Source organism: Brachycentrus maculatus, unplaced genomic scaffold (genome assembly GCF_059751285.1).
Source record: "Brachycentrus maculatus isolate JH-2025_06_01 unplaced genomic scaffold, ASM5975128v1 h1tg001479l, whole genome shotgun sequence".
NCBI lineage: Eukaryota > Metazoa > Arthropoda > Insecta > Trichoptera > Brachycentridae > Brachycentrus > Brachycentrus maculatus.
Window position 1 is genome coordinate 12 of NW_028282117.1, and position 20,336 is coordinate 20,347.

A 20,336-nucleotide genomic window follows, 5' to 3' on the forward strand; every position below is an offset into this window, starting at 1 on the left:
TGATTTTCTTTGTCTCATTCAGCAGCGTCTGCAATTTATACTCGATGACCCGTAGCAATTACTAAGTTTGCCTGGCGCATATGTTTTGAATTTTGGGATTGTTCTATTTGCTCATGCTTGATCTGCTGATTTCAGAGGCGCTTGTCTGCTCAGAGGTCTCTTTTACTTATTACTGGAGCTTGGATGTTTTGTTCTGAAGCTCACTAATTTTGGTGTGCAGCATTTTCAATTATGCTGATATTATCTGTGAGGATTGATGCTGCGAGTTTTCGATGTTCGAGATAGATAACTGCCTTTGGAGATTTTAATAAGAACCTTGCTTTGTTCGGTTTGAAACGATGATTATTAATCGAAAATCATGACACTGAAGCCGTTTCTTTCCATTGCTTATTACTTCGTTAAATATAAATTGTAAGAATTCGATTTGGGTCTCATCAATATATGCAGATGTCGTCTATTAATTTTATCTCCATTTCCTCCTTTATTTTATGGCTCCCTTAGCTGTCTTGAAGAAAGGGATAAAACTGCATAAGATAATCATTATACTGATAAAGCCAATCGCAAAATATCGCTCAATTCAAAATCAGTGTCACTTTATCTTAAACATTGGTCAATTATCCATCATGTCCAGCAAATCCAGCTAGTTTATGCTCCTTCTTCCTGTAAGCCGAGCCCCTCGAACTATTTCTCGATCTTGCCACTAATTTCGCCGCCCATCAGTTTTGTGTTGCTGGCAACCTTTGCATTTTGGTTCACCAAACTTGTGTAGATGTCTTACTGGTTTGACATTTTTGCATCGCGCTTTTAATCATATGTGAAGATATCTAACTGCACTTCAAAGTCTTCTAAACCCGATGCATTTATTTTGAGCATTTAGGTAATACTTTTGCTATTGGCTTGCGGGTCATTCAAATAGTCGTTTGAAATAATTTTGGAGTCGCCTATTGGCTTTTTAATGCTCCTGCTTGATCCACGGGCATTGCTGTAATCATTTTTGCCAAGATCGGTGGACCACGCGAGGTATGAATCATATTGTAGATTTTTTATATTTTTCGTTTCCTTGAAATTCAAAACAATGTCCGGGTGATTGCTGCCCTTGCCTAATGTTTTCCTGTTATGAGAGTTTCGTAGGGTGTGAATCAGCGTGCCCGAATCAGCTCTTGCAGTCCTGTTTAAATGAAAAGAACTATTTTGCTGTGGTAGGACTCGAGCATCGACAGAATTTCCTCTCGTATTTCGAGCAACTGAATATAAGTCAAACCCCTACTGAATTCCTCGAAGATTTGCTGGCATTATTGCAGACAGCCTTGCGCTTGCTTATTGTTTGGGGGAAGCGAGTTGGAGAGATCGACGAAATGGGTTTTGGTAAGGGCCGTACAGCTCGAGAGGGGAGGAAAGCAGGAAAAACTGTTTCTTGCATGTCATCAGGATCAAGTAAAAAAGCTTCTACATCGAAGTCTTGTCGAGTTTCAGAGCAGAGGAATTCACAATTTGTGAAAGATTTCGCTAAATCAAGGTACTCATACTAGAATGGGAATGTAAATTGGAGCTTGGGGCTTTGTGATGTTCGTCACGAAAGCTGGCTTGTACATTGTCAAGATATATCGCTGAGGACCTTCGAACCAGCTAAATATCAGATTGAATACTTTTGTCCATTTCTACTCCCTGGGCGATCATCCGGTTCATCAGAACAAACACAATCTCAGGCGCCATGTTTAAATACAAGAAGCCAGAAGTTAGATAAAAGCCTGCTGACATCGATATTCTTTGATGGTTTTATAATCTTGTAATGATATTGCATGGGTATCAATGACATATATCTCAATGAGCATATCGATGCCATATATCAATGACCATATCGATGCCTTATCTATGACCATATCAATGACGATATCAATGACCATAACAATAACAGTATGTATAATTAATGATAGATTATAATCCCTTCGAATATCCTCCCAGTTTTAAGCTGGCGAGGTTGCATCGTTGCTGTTCCATGCCCGGCAAAGTGTCAAGACTCTATACGAGTCAGTCATATCTTTAAGGCGATGAACAAGACAGGCCTAAAAATGATCTATATGCATGCCCATGCTGTCACGAACTCCCTAAGTAGCCATTATCAACTTGGAGCGGGCGTTCAATCACTGAAGATTTCAAATACTATGGTGGTGCGGTTGTGACTTACTTTTGGCTTGTGAAGCTATATGGGATTGTCTCCGCTTTAATCCTCATCATCTACTCTGGCTTTTTGGAGATCTGCACCATCAGATACTGCACGGAGGAGTTTTGTTCCAAGTTTGTGTATAGGGTCTGGGTTGTGAGCAACGAAAACCTAATCGAAATTATGCGGGCATCGGAAGAGCCCAAGCCATGACTGACCAATATATTCTCCTCACCCTCAGAGCAGTTGCCTACATCATACTGATGGCTGCCAATACTGCAGCACTCTACATTGTGGCCAGGTACAAAGGCAGGTATCCTCGCGCTCACCTAATTTCCTCCTCCTCTCTGATCTTCCAGAACATCAAGAAGGACCAAAATGGGGAGGACATTTTGGTTGAGTTACAAGCCAGCTTCCCAGACATCAAAATCAGGGAGATAGTCCAGCTCAAAAAATGTAGCCATTCTACTCTTTTTATAACCAAAAGATAGAGCTGTACTATGAGTCACTTGTGGCATAGAAGCCCAATCTAAAGCAGAAGCTCATCAAAAAGCTGATAGCTTGTGACAAAGCATGCGATAAGTATGAGGATAAGTTCGAGGAAGTAGCTAAAAGGGCCATCATCGTGTTCGAAAACTCGGATATGAAGGATGCTGTTTTGTAGCGCTATCAGAATAACTCGGTTGAGTTCAAGATCAAAAAGATGTTTGGCAACTTGAGCTCGTTTTAAATGTACTGCGAGTAGTGCCCGCCCCCCGAGTAAATTTTGTGGAACAACATCGGCCATTAAGATGATCGTCGTGGGAGGCTAAAATTCTGTCAATTATTTATTTTGTCGCATTGGTTGCGCTCTCCTATGTGATACTATTTGGCTGCATGAAAATTGCATATGAAAAATTGGTGCCTGTGCCATGGGACTTTGTCGTAACAACCATCATCTTCTTGTTCATGGTCTTCTTGGCACTGAGCTTTCGTCAGCTCATGAATAAGCTCTTCTGAATCAGATAGGACATTGTTTATCGTGATTACGACGACTTTTTTCCATTTTATTTACTATCTGATAATTCCCACAGTCTATGTTTCGATGGCGAAGGACTCTGAAAAGAATGAAGTAATGGCACTGATCACTAACCAGATTTGGAACTTCTTGATCGTGCAGTTTCTGCTGGCAGGCTTCGATTTTGTGTACTGTTCTTGGGATAGGAGCAAGAGGATCGTCTAGAACGAAGATAAACCGGTGGGATGTCAAAAGATACTGCATAAAAAGTATGAGTACCCTCGCTTCCCAATTTAGTTCAAGCTCATCATCCTTTTCAAGATATTTTCGTTTATCACCCTCGTTGCCTTTCAAACCCCAGTGCTTCTGGTGTTGATGTGCATGTTCTTCATGTTCGTCTACTGGAAGGATAAACAGTCGATATACTCTCACTATCGCATGGAGATCATAGAAACCACGGTGCCCTATAAGTTTCTCAAGCTTTATTCTAATTTCTATAGCGTCTACATCTTTCTTGTCTTTGTTGCCACTCAAAATTCCAGCTTCGAGTTTTGGGGAGGGATTGCCATAATGGTCATCTCGATCTTCATTCAGATCTTCTTCATTCGGTAGAAAAAAGTAAGGAAGGAAATTCATAAATAAGAGTTAGGAATCCTCAGACAGCAAATTAAATTTCTCAAGGAAGCAGAGCCAATTGAGTCAATCGTCGACTAAAACGACTCGTCCGACTCCTATAAGCGGAGATATAACAATTTTCGGCAAAGTGTGACCTCCGACAAACTCGATTCCTAGATTAAGGAATACTTAGCCCAAAGTGGCTCAAAAAGCATGCAGACAGAGTCGTCAATGACCAAAGAAAGCAAATAAAGGCTCTTATGATCATAATCAGCATGTGATTTATCGGCATTCCAAACAATAATATCATAATTAATTTATTTCCTTTTAGGCCTTAAATGTGCTTTGAGGGCAAGTCAATAAAAATTAAATAGTTTAACAATAAAATCCGAAAACTATCAATTTTGATGCTTGAGACGAGCTATCCGAGCTGTCGGTTCAGAAATTCTAAAAAAGCAGGTAATCCATTAGAAGCACAGCATGAATGAGCAGACACTTCTGCTACTCAGTAGACTTTTAAGGGAGAGTGATGCCATATTTATCATTCTTCGAAGTGTACTCGGCCAACCCATTGAATAAATGTGTAATTTACCCAACCTTGATCTCCTTTTCAGTAATCTACTCCTCTTATTATTCGGATATCTTCTCAGCAGTGTTGGTTTCAATTTCGATAATATCGTAGGTGAAGGTGCTGAACCCGCAGAATGGCAGAATCATGAAGTGGCCTCTTTGTGGGTTCTTGCTGACCACGCGATACACAATCTGTCCGTTTGCATCGTAGATTTCAAACTATTGGAAAATCTCTGTGATGCAGCAGCAGTTCAAAATTGTCTTCTCCTTCACCCATCCTACCATTTTATCCTGCAAGTAGACACGGACTTCTGGTCGACTGGTTGGGCTGCAGCAAATATTGAAGTTTCTATAGCTACGATAGGGGGCATAATTGTAATAATCTCTACCCTACATGGCCCAGGGACGATGAGAGGCAGGTATTAAGATACGCTCAAGCAGTCCAATTTATTCCTAAAAAGTAAGGTAGATATCGCCGACTTCAGTGTACTCTTCGTTCGTGGTGGATAATTAGTATTAATTCGGAAGATCACACGGCATAAATGGCAGCCCAATGCCCATCGGAAAAGGCAAAGCGTAGTTGCAGTATTTCAGAGGATTTGATTTCTGGGAGAGTATGAAGTATCGATGGGGGTTGAGCCCTTCCCATTAGAACATCATTTTGGAGTATTGTTAGTTATGATTTGACTCGATTAATTTATAAAGTGAAGTAGCAAATAATGCAATTCAAACACCGCGCCATGGGAGTTGGTTCAGGTATTTTTAATAAAGCAGCTAATATTTATAAATGCATTTGGCAGTTGTATGATCTTTTATTTTAATAATTACTCAGATGAATTCAAAAACTAAAGAAACTCTCGCAATTCCCTTCATCTCTTACCATGAAGGTTCAGGATTTAAACTGGGCAAATAGGCATAAGAGTTTCTGCTGAATCTCCCTGAAAATCGGAAACTGGCCATCATTTCGGTCGTTGGAAAATATAGAACAGGCAAAAGTTTCTTTGTGAACCGCGTGCTTTTGGACCAAAAAAAGGGCGGATTTCAAGTAGGACCAACGATTAACCCATGCACAAAAGGTTTATGGCTGTGGAAAAAGACCATTAAAAGCTCTACTGACGAAGATATGGATGTCATACTCATTGACACTGAGGGCTTCGGAGGAATGGATGAAAATGCAAACCATGACTCAAGGATATTTCTATTTTCCCTTCTTTTGAGTTCTTACTTTATTTACAATTCGGTTGGCAGTATTGACGAGAATGCTTTAAACACTTTAAACTTGATCATAAATCTAGCAAAGGATGTTCAAACAAAATCCAACAATAACGTCGAAGATCCTTCACATTTTCCATCCTTTCTTTGGGTGGTTCGAGATTTCACATTGCAAATGGTTGATAAGAATGGATAAAGTATAAATTCATACGAATATCTGGAAAATGCTTTAGATTTGTTGCCAGGCAACTCAACTGCAGCATAAAGCAAAAATAAAATTAGGAGATTGTTAAAGCACTTCTTTAGATAAAGAGACTGCGAATCAATGGTTCGGCCTGTCGAAAGAGAAAAGGATTTGCAAAGGCTCGATGAGATGGATAATAGCGAGCTGAGGCATTAGTTTGTGTCGCAGATTGTTTCAATCAGATAAAAAATATTCAAAACAGCACGGCCCAAAAAACTAAACGGAAGGGAACTCAATGGGCAAATGCTTGTTGCATTATGCAAGGGATATATGGAAGCAATAAATAAAGGAGCTGTTCCCAATGTCTAAAGCGCATGGTATTATGTCTGCCGCTCTGAGGGAAGGAAAGCCATTTAGACAGCCCTAAGATTACTGTAGCATAAGTTATAATCAGTGATGAATAGGCCATTAGGCAAAAGTTAACTGTTGGCATTAAAATAAAGACTGATTTCATAAGTCAAGGACTAATTTAAAAAGAAAAGCATGGGGGCAGAAGAAATACAATGCTAGCTAGAGTAGAAACTATAAAAACGAATCGAGTAAGGTTTGAAACAGTTGTAGTAAAGAAATAGTGTGATATGGGCTCATTAGTTCAAAGAAAAGAGCTAAAATATAACTGAAAGAATTCGGGATCGCATATTCCGGGAAGAGTTTGAGAATTTTGCTGAATTTCAATAAAACTACGACCAACTGAAGCAATAATATGACCTCGAGACCAAGGATGGGGACCCTGAGCAGAAATGGAAATATTTTAATGAAATTACTCAAGATATTTATAAATTAGCAGGGGAGTCTCTCACAAATAAGTATAGCAAGACTTTGGAAAACGAAAAGAAGATTCTGGAGCAAAAGATACAGCTACAGACTGAAGAATTACATCAAATGACCAACCAAGAAAAATAATAGAAATCAGCACTCAAATCCAAATTATAATAGCTAGAATTAGCAAAAGCAAGACTATAAGCGTCGGAACAGACTTCAACCCTGCGCCTAGGGCAGTACAAAAGCCAATTTGAGAAACTCCAATAAAAAAGCAAGAAAATGGAGACTAATCTCGAATAAAAGGATTTGGAGCTCGAAAAGTATAAAAAAAAATAACTAAAAAATAATCATAATCTCGAGCAATAGCTTGAGAAAGTTAAGAATGAAATGAGCGCCATGAAGAACAATTTCGAAAAAGAAAAAGTTTTATTTGAGATGGAGAAGAAATATACTCAATAGTAGATGGATCGATACAAAGACAAGTCTGAAAAACTGGAGATCTAAACAAAAAAGTTACGTACCAATTGTGCCCGGCTTAATGGATAAATCTAAGAACTGACTGACAAATTTTAAATGAGCTCGAACAAGTGTGCAGAGTTAGAGGCCTAATCGATCAGGTATGAAAGGAAAATAGAAAGCCTAACGCAGGAGAACATGAAGAAAAGTGAAATAGTGGGATAGCAAAACGGGTGGATGCTAGAGAAGGCTTACCTATAAAATCAGTTGGCTTACTTAAAGAATACATTAAATGAGAATAAAAGGCTGCATGACGCTTTGTTGGTGGCATTACAGAAATCTATAGCTGAATCATAAAGCAATTGCAATCGAGAGCTGATCGAAGCAAATAGAAATATGACAATTTCGCTTTAAAAATCAGAACAAAGATGCCAGATTCTCTAATAAAAGTATTAAAAAATGAAAGCTCTGAAAAGGATCTTCCAAAACTGCTCAGCTATTCAGTGCAGTCACTGCAACAAGTGGATTCAGTCGAATGCCTTTGCAGCTCATATGGAGCAATGCGGATAAAATATGTCCTTAAGGGAAAAAACTCTGCCTGACATGATAAACAAAGAAAGTATTCACATCAGCGTCAGCCAAAACATTTCCAAATAGGCTGAAGGAATAAATGGCTCGAAAAAACCTCACTTTGAATATATAATTCAGGTAATTTCAGATAATAGAAAATGGAAAATCAGCCGCCAGTATAAACAGTTCACCAATCTTTCGCAAGTATTGTTTAGATAATTTAGGATTTAATAAAGAAGTTCCCCTCTCTGAAATTCCCCGAATCGTTTACTTCTTTAATTGACTCCAAAACCCTGATTAGCAAAGAGAGTAGCAAAAAAAACACCATAGCGTAAGAAAGAAGGAAAAATTTCCAGCAATGCTTAAGAGATTTATGCAAAATGGAATAAGTTCGATGCTGCAGCATATTCAGATAATTTTTATAAATCTAGTGAAACTGATCATGCATGCAACTTTGTTTACAATAAATATATTTAATCATAGTGTAATATCTTAACAAAGCAATTAGATTTACCTAATTTCATGAATCCAAGCATACACGATAGTCTCATTGTTCAGAACTAAAAAGTCTAGGGAGCTACAGGAATTCTGACCAAAATTGATTTATTTGCGTTCATTCCTGTCCCAAAGGATGACCCCGTTTCAACCAAACGAAGCATTATCGGTTCCTTAATATTTCTGGTCATCGCAATTAGCTATGTTGCACAGGACTTCTATTTTTTCGTCACGGATAACCCTCCCTTAATTCAACAGTACAATTCGGGATTGGGGTTTGAGTTTTACAAGCTTCCAAAAGTGGCTATAACATTCATGGAGGGAGAAACCCTGAACATAACTGAGGATTATGGGGCTTATATGACGTACTAGATGACAAAGTAGCTGAAAGATCGTTCAGTAAAAGAGTCAACGGATGTAGAATTGATACTCAACGATTAGAAGCTGAATGAATGGATGTCGAAAGAAACAACCAATTTCTATTATCGCTTGCTTTCTCCGAATTAAGATATGAAAGCAAGAGGGCTTCTCTACTCAACTGAAAATTGTAATTATACCAAAATTACAATAAAAAGATGCGATTTTTCAAATCCTGCGAAAGACTGCAAAACCGAACCAGAAATCCGAAGTAAAATGGCAAAGGGAAGGGTTTTTTTATTTATTTAATAGTCTGGAGATTCATCTGCATCAACTATTGAGACCCCAGATTCCAATAGATTTACGATCGCAAACTTTTTTCTAATCCCGAAAGTTTACAAAAGAATGACTGTTTCTTTTAACGTCATTAAAACACAAGTCTTCCCCGATTATTTTACCCGCTGGACAATTTAAAATACCACTCGGCTACAGCTCGCCTACATCTCTGAGATGTCCTCAGACGTGACAGTTAATGCGGAATAGAAGCAATATGAGCCTCTATAGATGATGGGAATCCAGTTTCAACTGTCTCCATCGGTATCGAATGTTAGAATAACTTCTGACAATTTGCTTGATCGCGTGGGGAAATGGGGAGGCTTTTGCAATGCTTTATTCACAGTCTCAGCATTATTTCTCCTTCGGTACAACCAAGCAAAGTTCTATCGTAAGCATCCAGTTTGGAATAATTTTAAAGAGCACACAAACAATCCAATTCCATATGATGAATGAGTTGAATTTTGTTTAAGCAATGAATAAATTGATAGATTTTACATATAGGAAGGACAGAAGTGAATTTGACCTTCGCATCGATAATTATACTTTTTAAAATGAGCCAAAAAGTGCGATGCCTGATAATAATATATAAAGTATTTTACTTGAATTAGAGTTTATGCAAGAAGTGTCACCTCTTTAACAAAAAATACTGATCACAGAAAATGACTATCATGAAAATCGACAGTATGAATAAAATCTGTTAAAGAAACAAAGTTTGTCCGAATTAGCGCAGCATTTCATGGGACGAATTCGATAAGTTGGAATCCCCTACTTAATACATTTGCATCATACGCAACTGCTGTCCGATACAATCAAGCAGGCCAACCAGTCAGCTCAATAAAACCATTTCTTCTAAAATATAAAAGGGCTACGCAGTCTCATTCGTTAGGTTTTCCCAAATTTCTTCGAGGGGATTGCTCCGGAACTGAACAAAGATTTTGGGACACTAATGGAGCATGAGTATTACAAGAATCAGATTGTCCTAAACGTGAAGAATCGATAAAAGAACTACTATGAAGAATGGTAAAAACTACTAAACTAATTTCTATAAATCAAAGGAGCAGGCAATATGATCAACATCCATAAATACAATGAGTTCATTTCCAATAGGCTCCTCAAATTTGAATTCAAAACCAATGATATTGAGAACGTAGTCTGCTTAAACTGGCTCAAACATGAAACAGAACGACTGAGAAGCAGCTAGAAGCATATCTGCTGCAAACTGATCTTTTACAATAAAATGCCAATCAAGGCAGCAGAGGACAAGAACACGGAGTTCAAGAAGTATACGTGGCCGATTGAATCTTAGAACATCAAGTTTCACCTGAAGAAAACTATAATCGGCTTCTTGAACAAGGCAGGGGGCATAATTTATATCGGGATCATGGAGAACAAATAGAAAGTCATGGAAGTTGAGGGCATTAAACTCATGAAAAAATAATTGGCAGATGTCTCCAGCTTTTTTAGGGACCTCATCAAGAAAGAAATTTTCCCCAAGCATAAGGGATTTGAGACTGATGATACTGATGGTGCCATCAAGGAGGTGCTGGCCAGCAGGAGGATCGAAATAAACAAATACATTGATATTTAGTTTATGCCGATCGCCAACAAGTAAAGCCTACTGCTGCTCGAAAACTCTTACATTACAAAAATATTCGTTAAAATAGGGCATCCCAAGCACTTATATCACCTGCAGAGCAAAACCAATATGATCGATTTCTTTGTAAGAGAGGATCGCAATATAGAAAAGAAGGCATTCAATGAGGCATACCATCTAATCTATAGCCGCCTTGAAAAATTCGAGAAGTATAAAAAAGATAACTATCGTAAGGAAGAGGGCGAAATGAAAAACGAAACCCACTTGCCAAAAAGGGACAATTTTCATCCTGACTGCCGGTACTCCATGGCAGATATACAGATCGATAGTGATAGCGACGATAGCGATGATAGCGACGAGAGTGATTGATTTTCGCCCAATCTCATCAGGCCAATATTGAATGGAATGTCCGATTAGAAGTATTGAATACCGCAATTATAAATTAGCTCGTAAATTAACGCAAATATTTATATTATTGTTAGCGCCATGATGAGCATCGAATAGCTCAAGGAGAACCTCGAATGCCTAATTGCTGGAAGCAGCGATGTTATCTTATATGGGGGCAAATCATCAGGGAAGACGACATTAGTTGAGAATGTCCTTAAGCGTGTATACAACAACTATTATGCTTACATGAGCTGCATCATTATTGACACCCGAGAAAACTTTCTCTTTCTCCTCAGCTTCGAAATTATGCAGCTATTAAGAAAGCTGGATTGCTAGTTTGTGAATAACCCCAAATTCTTCAATGATAAGTTCCGCGAACCCTCCAAAATATTTAGTATCAATAAATGGATTTCGAACATGAACAAGATGATCCAGGTGAACCCTGAAAAGTTCAAGAAGATCAAGAGGATATGCATATGCATTGACAACATCGAATAAATTCGCATTAGCTAGAATTTTATCAGCAGCTTCTATACAGCCTGTAAGCACCAGATTATAGGATTGTAAATTTCATTCGTTTTTGTTGGCTCTACTCTCCATTCCAGGTAGTACAATGTGTAAAAGCCCTTTAATACTGTCATGACCTTCTTCATGCCCAAGCCTGAGTTGAAGCCCATCATAAAATCCGAAATATTGAAAAAATAAAATGGCAAAAACTGCTACTTCGCTAACTTGTAAGAGGAGTACGCCACCAAATTAAAAAATCATTTATCAAATAAAATCTACAACTCGTTCGAGACGATCTAGAACTAAATCGATAAAATGAAACAGATTGTCAAAGCCATCGCTTAATCTGTGGCACATCAGCTAGGTGGCAATGGTAAGCATGCGCTGCGGTGGATAAATTCGCATGAAGAGAAGGTTCTATTCGATAAGATAAAGAAGTACGGGCCAATTGATGGCTCACACGCCCAGTTAGAAGATTACAATAAGGAGCATGGAAGGGAATAGCTCTTGCGCGAATAGGTGAAGCTTAATTATGAAAGGTACCCGAGCTTAATACTGATGAGCTTGCTTTTGGCGAATGGACACGACGAGTCTGACGACTGGAGAAGGTTTAAAGACTACAAAAAGAAGACCAAAAAGAATAGAAATAACAACGCGAATGGTTTCAACAAAAAGCACAAGATCATAAGGCACAACTTTCAGCGAATACTCGCGATATCCGAGACTTTAGAAGACATTTCTGTCGATACAACGTAATCAGAAATGCATCCGTACTTAATGGAAAAAAATATGGAGCACCATAGTCTGGATTATTATGGATGCTTCTAATACTTGCGAGAAGAAGGAGTCCTCTCTTTTTACGGCAAAACCAATCGAGCTTTTGGAGGCAAAGTCATGGGTTCATTCAAGGAAGGCGAAGCTAAAGACTTTTTCAGAAAAATAGCTCCTCCGGACGTCACTTTGGATCAGTTTATTGATCTGTGATTGCTACTCGTTCATCATATCTCACAAGCAATACACATCATATGTCATAGTAATAAATTATATATTGCATCAACGGCAAATGGCCTTGAAGTCATCGAACCGATAATTCATATGACTTTGAAAGCAGGTGATATCACATCTTCTTCCTCTATAAGTTCGAGTATGCATTAATGAGGCATCACTTTAATCGAGTTAGGCTCATTGCCCTCAAATGAAAAATCCTCACTCGGATTGCTTTCTTCATCGCAGAATAAATCGAAATTTCTGGCGACTAACAAAGTATCTTTATCGGCTTGACCCGCTTTCATGCTTAAACCCTGCTATAATTTCTTACCAATTCTGCTTTTCTATTAGCCTTTCATATGCATTGGATACGTTTCTTGTTTCCGGGATTAACTATCATGGCTGTCTTCGTGATGCAATAAATTCTACTTTCCGGGGTAACTCAATGATGAAGGGTTTTTCAGTTCAGATGCAGCTGCGGGTGGAAATGCTGACAATTTGATCGTGAATTTTTAATGCAATAATAATTGGAACTCGGTGTAAAGCTCGTCGACTCCGGTGTTGATAAAAATGATAGGGAGAGAAACTGTCTCCTCCTTCGAATTGAGTATTTGAGGAATTTTCTCATTTGCCACAACCTCGCAGTATTGCTCATAGACCAAGCAATTGACATTCAGGCTTTTATTTTTTTTGAGTTCAATAACACTCTCAATTTACCTGTTCATTTTAGATAGCCAGCTCTATGTGTCCTTGGTCTTATTGCTGATAATCTGGAAGCCTTCATTGGCATAGGATTGTAAAATCGACTCCGATTTGCTCATAGCTTATTCAATTATTTTAATGAGTGTACCATAATACTGTTTATGCTTCAGCTCTTCTCTTTCGCACATGGCCCTAAATTATTTTTCCACAATTCCGAGGTGGCTATGCAATTTCTCAAGCTGTTCGGATTTCTTATATAATTTCTGCAAATACTTCTCCAGTGCAATTTATTTCTGATTGCCGATTATACTTTATAAGGGTAGTTTGGTAACCCTGTTGGCAGATTACGAGTAGTTGTGCGCACACTATTCGCAGCAGAGAAACTATATTTAGGTGTTAGGCTTGCAGCTTATGAGATATGCAGCTTTGGGAGTGTGCTGAATTCCGTCGCCTTATTTTTTTTTATGGTAGAGTTGGCACTTATGCAAGTATTTATTCTATATGTTTATATGAAAAGGCTTTTATATTTTTCTCATTTTTTTATTGTCTTGTCTCTATTCGTTAGCAGAGAGGACTGCATTGATGCCTCTTGCCCGCGGGTTATTGATAGGGGACAGTTGGACTGGCAAGTTATTTTCATGAGATGATTATTCCTTTTATGAACTCCACAAAGTCTTCTTCTACCTTGACCGCTAATTATGAGTCTTTCTCTTATTCGGCTTCTCCTGATTAACCCAGCTGCTTTCTACATTTCGCTCTTTATAGTTGGCATTTTCAATCTTCTTGTTGAGACTTTGATGTTTGAGAGCGTAATAAAGATCCCGATACTTGTCCTACTTGGAATTCGGTTTCGATGATTCTTTGAATCCTTTTTGCTATCGAGATAGCATCGGAGATTGCGAATAGAGCTTGTTATAAATAAACGATTCGATTTCATTGACATCTTCGCATTTCAGGCTAATATTAGGGTGAACATTCTCTTTGTTATTGAGGATTATTTCACGTCGAAAGGGAGACACAGACTTTTACGATTTTTTTGTTTTGAACCTTTTAGAATCCTCCGAATGCTGCACCTTCATTGTTTGAAGAGCTTTTTGGTTGGTTAGACTACTTTTTCTTAACATTTTATATGATAAAATCGTTATTAAGAATAAATCATTGACTGATATATCTATTTTATTGGTTCAGCTCTATGATATTTATAAGTCTCACCGTCATGCGGAAGTTTACAATTGTTCTGGCATTGATCTTATCGCTGTTTTCGAGCGCTATTTGCCAAAAACAAACCGAATACAAAGTGGGCAAGAAATCAGGAACAAGCTCATCAATAACGCTAGAGTTGGAATATATCGGAAAGGAAGACTACTATAAAAAATAGAAAAGCATAATCATTAAGAATTTGACTTTCCAGTTGAGATGCTTGACATTTCACGATTTTACATTTAAAATTTATGACCCAAACAACAATCGATATGAGGTGCCTCAAGGAGGAATATTTCCAAAAGATCCATATGATTAATTCTCATATCCTTTGGCTTTGGCTTCATTTACTTTCACGTACACCGATAACCCATTTGGGATCTAAATCAAACGCAAATAGGACAACACAACTTTATTTGCAACAGCTTCGACCTCAATAATTTTCTCTCAGTACTATATTCAAATTGGAACCGAAACCTCTTCGACTTCTCTCTATGGGTTGAGTGAACGATTTACAAATGGGTTCCGGTTGAAAGCAGGTAAATGGACAATATTTCCAAGAGACCGAGGGCAAGTAATGGATAATGGATCAGGAAAGCAGACCCACGGATACTACCCCATTTATTTGTAAAAATAGGCAAATAACAACTATCATATGAGTTACTTCCGGTCTTCTAATGCTATGGATGTTATTGTGACTGAACGGGCCAATCGCTATGAATTGGTCTACAAGGTGATCGGAGGAGTTATTGATTTTAGGTACTTCATCGGAGAACAATCCCCAGAGGAACTGATTTTGAAGTTCCAGAGATATCTCGGGCCCTCGGCAATTCCTCCTTTTTGGTCATTGGGTTTTCATCAATCTCGTTGGGGGTACCAGAATGCAACTGCCCTGAGAAACGTCATAAAGGGATATGAAAGTAATAAAATACCTTTGGATACGATTTGGTCAGACATCGACTACATGAAAGAATTTGAAACTTTTACGATCGACGAACAACGATTTCCCCTCAGCTAGATGAGCCAAATTTTATAATAATACCATTATATCCCCATTATAGAGCCCAGCATTCGCTACTAATCAGGCTATGCATATGAAGAGGGCAAGAGAAGAAACGTTTTCATTCAGGATGCATAAGGAAACTCCCAGATCGGCAAGGTATGGGCGGGGGAAGTAGTTTTCACTGACTACTTTCATCCCAATTCGACGCTTTACTGGATCGAAATGCTCGAGCGCCTCTATCAAAAAATTAAATTCTCGGGGGTTTGGATCGATATGAATGAAATTTCGAACCTTTGCAATGGTCCGTGCTCTCCTCCCACTCAAACAGGAATTGACTATACAAACGACATACCCTACCACCCAGGCAGTGACGTTATTTAGACTCAAGCGATTCCTTTGAATGCCACTCACTATGGTAATCTATTGGAAGCCAATGTTCATACATTTTTTGGTTTTATGGAAACGTATGCTACTAATCAATTCTTATTGCAAAAGGGGCGGCCCTTTATTATCACTCGGAGTAACACTCTTGGGTCAAATAAGTATGGGTTTCATTGGACAGGAGATAATTATGCGAATTTCACCTTTTTACGGACTTCAATATCTTCGAATTTCCTATTCAATTTTTGGGGAATTCAAATGGTCGGTAGTGACATTTGTGGGTTCGGAGGCAATGCAACCTAATAAAATTGTGCAAGATGGTTTCAATTGGGATCTCTTTATCCCTTCGCAAGAAATCACAACTAAATCCAAGCGAATGATCAATAGCCCTATGCGCTGGGCAATAAGGTGTTAGAGTCGAGTAAAGCCAATTTGAAATTGAGGTATTCAATTCTGAAGGAATACTATCGACTGTTTGTATCCCAAAGAGGCTACGGCTTCATTTTCAAGCCCCTTTTCTTCGAATTCTATAGAGATGAAACAACATTTGAGGATGATATCGCCGATAGTCAGTTCATGCTTGGAAAAATCTTAATGAGTGCGCCAATAGTCTAATAGAATGTGACAGAAAGGGAAGTTTACTTTCCGAAATTGAGTCCAGCCGCCAATCCTCGTGAGTCGAATTGGTATTGCTTGCATACCGGAAAAATGTACAAAGGTGGGACGACAGCAACCATCGTTAATAAAATGACAGACCTTGTGCCATTATTTATCAGGGACGGTTATAGCATACTGAGGCAAAACGTCACAAATGTTACAAAATCTTCGGAGCTCAACTCTTAATTTATCATTTATGGGGGGTTTGCCTATAATGCCAATAAATCCTCACTAAACATCGATTTGTATGAGTCAGTGGGCAATGTGCTTGCCATCAACAACTATTAACAGTAGGGGCTCCTCAAGCAGTGCATCGACGCTGGGTGCGAGTACGAACTACTCATGGTCCTGACGCATGACAAGCTAGCAAATACTAAACAGTTGAAGGTTATGGTGTCCTATACAGGGGAAGTAGGAACGATGCAACAAATAGCAATAAGGGGACTGATGCTCTACTCAAATCTGGGGGTGATTTCGCAGAGTTTAGAGTAGACGCTCATCATCAAAGGGAAGAGCACGCATATTCTGCCAATATATTCGAATTCATCAGTGGCAGTTTCCTGATAAGTGTATGCTGCTCTTCAGATTTAAATATTCAAAAGGTTGATGATAATAGATCTGCTATACCGAAACTATCTGATGAAATTAATTATATTTTATACATAATAATATATGGCCAAGGAGGAAGACGAAATTAGTCCCCAGCAACGATTCTGGCTACTGATGCAATGCGAGTTCTTCATCTTCAATTTATTCGTGTGCGGGCTTGCTCTTTACGTTCTGGCCCAGATCATCTTCATCGACTCTGCGATCAGCTAACTCTACACCACATAAAACTATAAGTATTCCAAGTAGGCCATCGACCTTTGGGCGAGAGGTAAATTACTCTCATAGTTCAGGCTACATCATCGATATCAAAATGGTCAATACAGATAACTGCCCAGAGGGGTACGATCCTCTCATTACTTACAATTGGCCTGGCACTTCCGTCGGCTGTCACTGCAAAGCATTAATTGATAATCACAACTTCGAGTATATCCTCGAGGGAGACTGCTCCACTGAGTTGATTTCTTATGGGTGCACGACCATCAATGCAATTCCGACCCTGAACCTTAAAATGTGGAGGCGAGGGAAACTGCTCTGCTACAAAAGAGCTCAGTCATTGTCCTTTTATAACTCAACCCTTGAAGCCACTCCCTAGGGGGTAGCTTTGAAATCGTGTGCGTCCAATAAAACCTACGCAGTGACTACACTCACTGACATTGATTGCCCTGTGAGCGCAATAGCAAACTCCTCCTTGTCAACAACCCAGAAAACCCTAAATTTGTCCTTAACTGAATTCTTGCATTACTAAAGCCAGCAGGGCTATCCAATCGCAGACTTTAAGCTAACTTAGTATCGATTTTGTCCTTTTTTCCCCGACATAAACATCTCCCCGAATAAAAATGGAAACTACATTCTGTAAAACGATAACTACTCCCTCGCTTGTAATGGTACAGACTTCAGGATGATGGAGTTCGACTATCTCAATGAGGAAGAGTTTATTACCAACAACACTCGAGTCTACGATCTCATCGCAACCCTTCCTGGATATCCTCGGCCTTCCCCGGACTATGAGTATCGACTCGGCTATATACGCTACCCGGCCTGGACCGACAGCTGCCGAAGAAGCTCCACTCATGATCTGCTCGAGGCCAAAAGGCATCTTTTGTTTGCATATATTGGATAGCAAGCCAAGATGTTGCTCTATGTGGGAATCCCTTGTCTGCTTGTTTTGGCTGTATTCTTTCGGGGGTACTACATGATCAGACATATTTTTGAGCTGAAGGCCAAGAAATAGTTCAATATGCTCCTGATGGCTGACGAAGATGCCGTCAAGCAGATTCCCAATTTAAACATCGTCAAGTCTCCAGCAAAGTAGGCTATTCTGCTGTTGGTTTAAATTTTATTCTTGGCTGCTCCTTTTGTCCTCTTCGTCTTCAGTTCGATGCTCGTCCTTACCTAAAGCATTTGGATTAAAAATACTTTCCTCCTCTCATGCACAGAGTCTCACCTTTCGAAGATTCTCTATCAGTACGAAGATCTGGTCGATACACAAGCAATTATTATCACTAAATCAATTCTGTTTTGCGTAGTCATCTTCGTGACGGAGATAGCTCACTTCAGCTTAAGAGTATTCTATGGGGATTTGAAATCAAATGCAAAGACAGGGGCTGAAACAATGAGCGCTGAGTAACTGCTCAGAGAAGAGATGTTTCAAAAAGACAAGTAATTAGACCTAAATGAAAACGGCATTCACATGCAGGACTCTTCCGATATCATCCTCATGAACTAAAGGAACGATGATAAAGTTTACAATATCGACAACATGATGGAGAATGATCTCAAAGTCAATGGGGCAGACGAGACTAATTACAACTTCTACGGCGGCAACTCGATTTAAATTGAGCAAACCACTACTAAAAAGAAGAAAAAGAAAGGTTTGAAACGAAAAAACCTGTTCAAAGAGAATAGTTGACCAGCTTGATCTTTTATAGGCGGCGGGATGATTCTTATTTCATATAATACTTATCAGAGAGAGCCATTATATCCAAATTTTAGTATCTTCGGATTCAATACAAATTGCATTATGGTGTATTCGAGGCCAATAACTTCACACATAAAATGGGTCTAAGAAATATTAGCACACAAATAAAAGGAAAAATGTTTGTACAAAGTAGAAAGATGAAATAATAGCACGCAGTAGAAAGGATTTTGTTAGTGAAATAATCACTTTAAGTAATTTAAAATCATATGAACTCCATTATAATAAGGGCAGGATGATAGAGAAAATGCAGCAAAACCCCATAATTTGCCCTTTAGATAACCACAGTCAAAAAATAATAAATTGAAGCTATAAATTTATCATTGCTCAAATGCAAAAAAGTTTAAAGATTTTTTGTCGCTTTGCAACCTTCAATAATAATCTATCCGCCCCTATATCATGGTACCCAAAGGCTATACACAATCTGAATTAGATGGGCTTTGTTGATTACATAAATGAGCCTCTCCCAGATCATTTCGATTTTGAGGACCACGAATACAAAAAGAAAAGAGATAACATCGCTGAAATAGTCAATAATTATAAAATCAATGACCCCATTGTTGTTCCTCCTCGTTCCTAAGAGGAGCACGAGTTATGGAGAAAGGTTTATGCGGCTTTACGGCCTCTTCAGGAAAAAAGCATGCTTTCTTGGTTCAATAAGGAAATTTAATAAATGGAAAAGGAAGTAAAATTAAGTCAAGGAATTCCGGACATGAATGTAGCGGCTGACTACATGTTCAGAAAGACAGGGTTTAAAATCAAGCTGTGCCACAGCAATCTTGGGCCAAGGCTGTTTTTTAATGCATTTGCTCATCGAGTTTATTGCTGTGCTCCATACTTCCGACACCCCAAGCACCCGGTTCTCACTCCATCGATCGATATTTTGCATGAAATTGTTGGGCATTTCGTGCTTTTCTCACATCCATAAATCGCAGTACAACTTTATTAAACCAGGATTTATCTCAGCAAATCGGACTTCTATCATTAGGAGCTACCGATGAGGAGTTGTAGTAAATTGCCCGATTGTTTTGGTTTACTATTGAGTTTGGGTTGATAATGGAAAATGGAAAGAGAGTTGGCTATGGAGCAGGGATCGCAACAAGCGTTTCAGACTCGCTTAATTATAACTCAAATAAAGTTTAGATCAAGGATTTTCATGCCCTAATTGACTGCAATACTGAAATATAAAAAAAATTCCCACAAAGTTTTTATCGTGTTACTCCAACAATTAAGAATTCTATTAGTTAGATTAAATCTTATTAGCAGAGTTTGAAAAGGAGAGTCTAGCTGATTCATAATCCAATATCGAAACTGTTCGAAGCCAAAGTAAGTTGGAAGTAGGAGACATTAAATGAGAAATCGGAATGATGTGCAGTGCAAGTTAGGAATTTATTTGATATAATATATTTAAATCCCCCTAAATGAGAATATTTGGCTCTTCTTCTGCGCGTTTTTGCTCTCAAAAGTATTTCATGGATAGCAAGTACATGAACTTTTCCCTATAATCCGAGAGCAGTCAGGGCAGCCTGAGCAAAATTTCAGAAATCGTCTCCTAATCA

At 38.7% G+C, this 20,336-nt stretch overlaps 1 protein-coding gene across 1 annotated transcript; it reads left to right on the top strand.

The window, feature by feature from the left end:
• The first annotated feature begins 14,834 nt into the window (after nt 1-14,834).
• On the top strand, nt 14,835-15,902 carry LOC148298960 (uncharacterized). Its single transcript, XM_088276491.1, is given in 3 exon segments — nt 14,835-15,165; nt 15,292-15,456; nt 15,718-15,902. Coding segments are annotated over 3 exon segments (681 nt in total).
• The last annotated feature ends 4,434 nt before the right edge of the window (nt 15,903-20,336 follow it).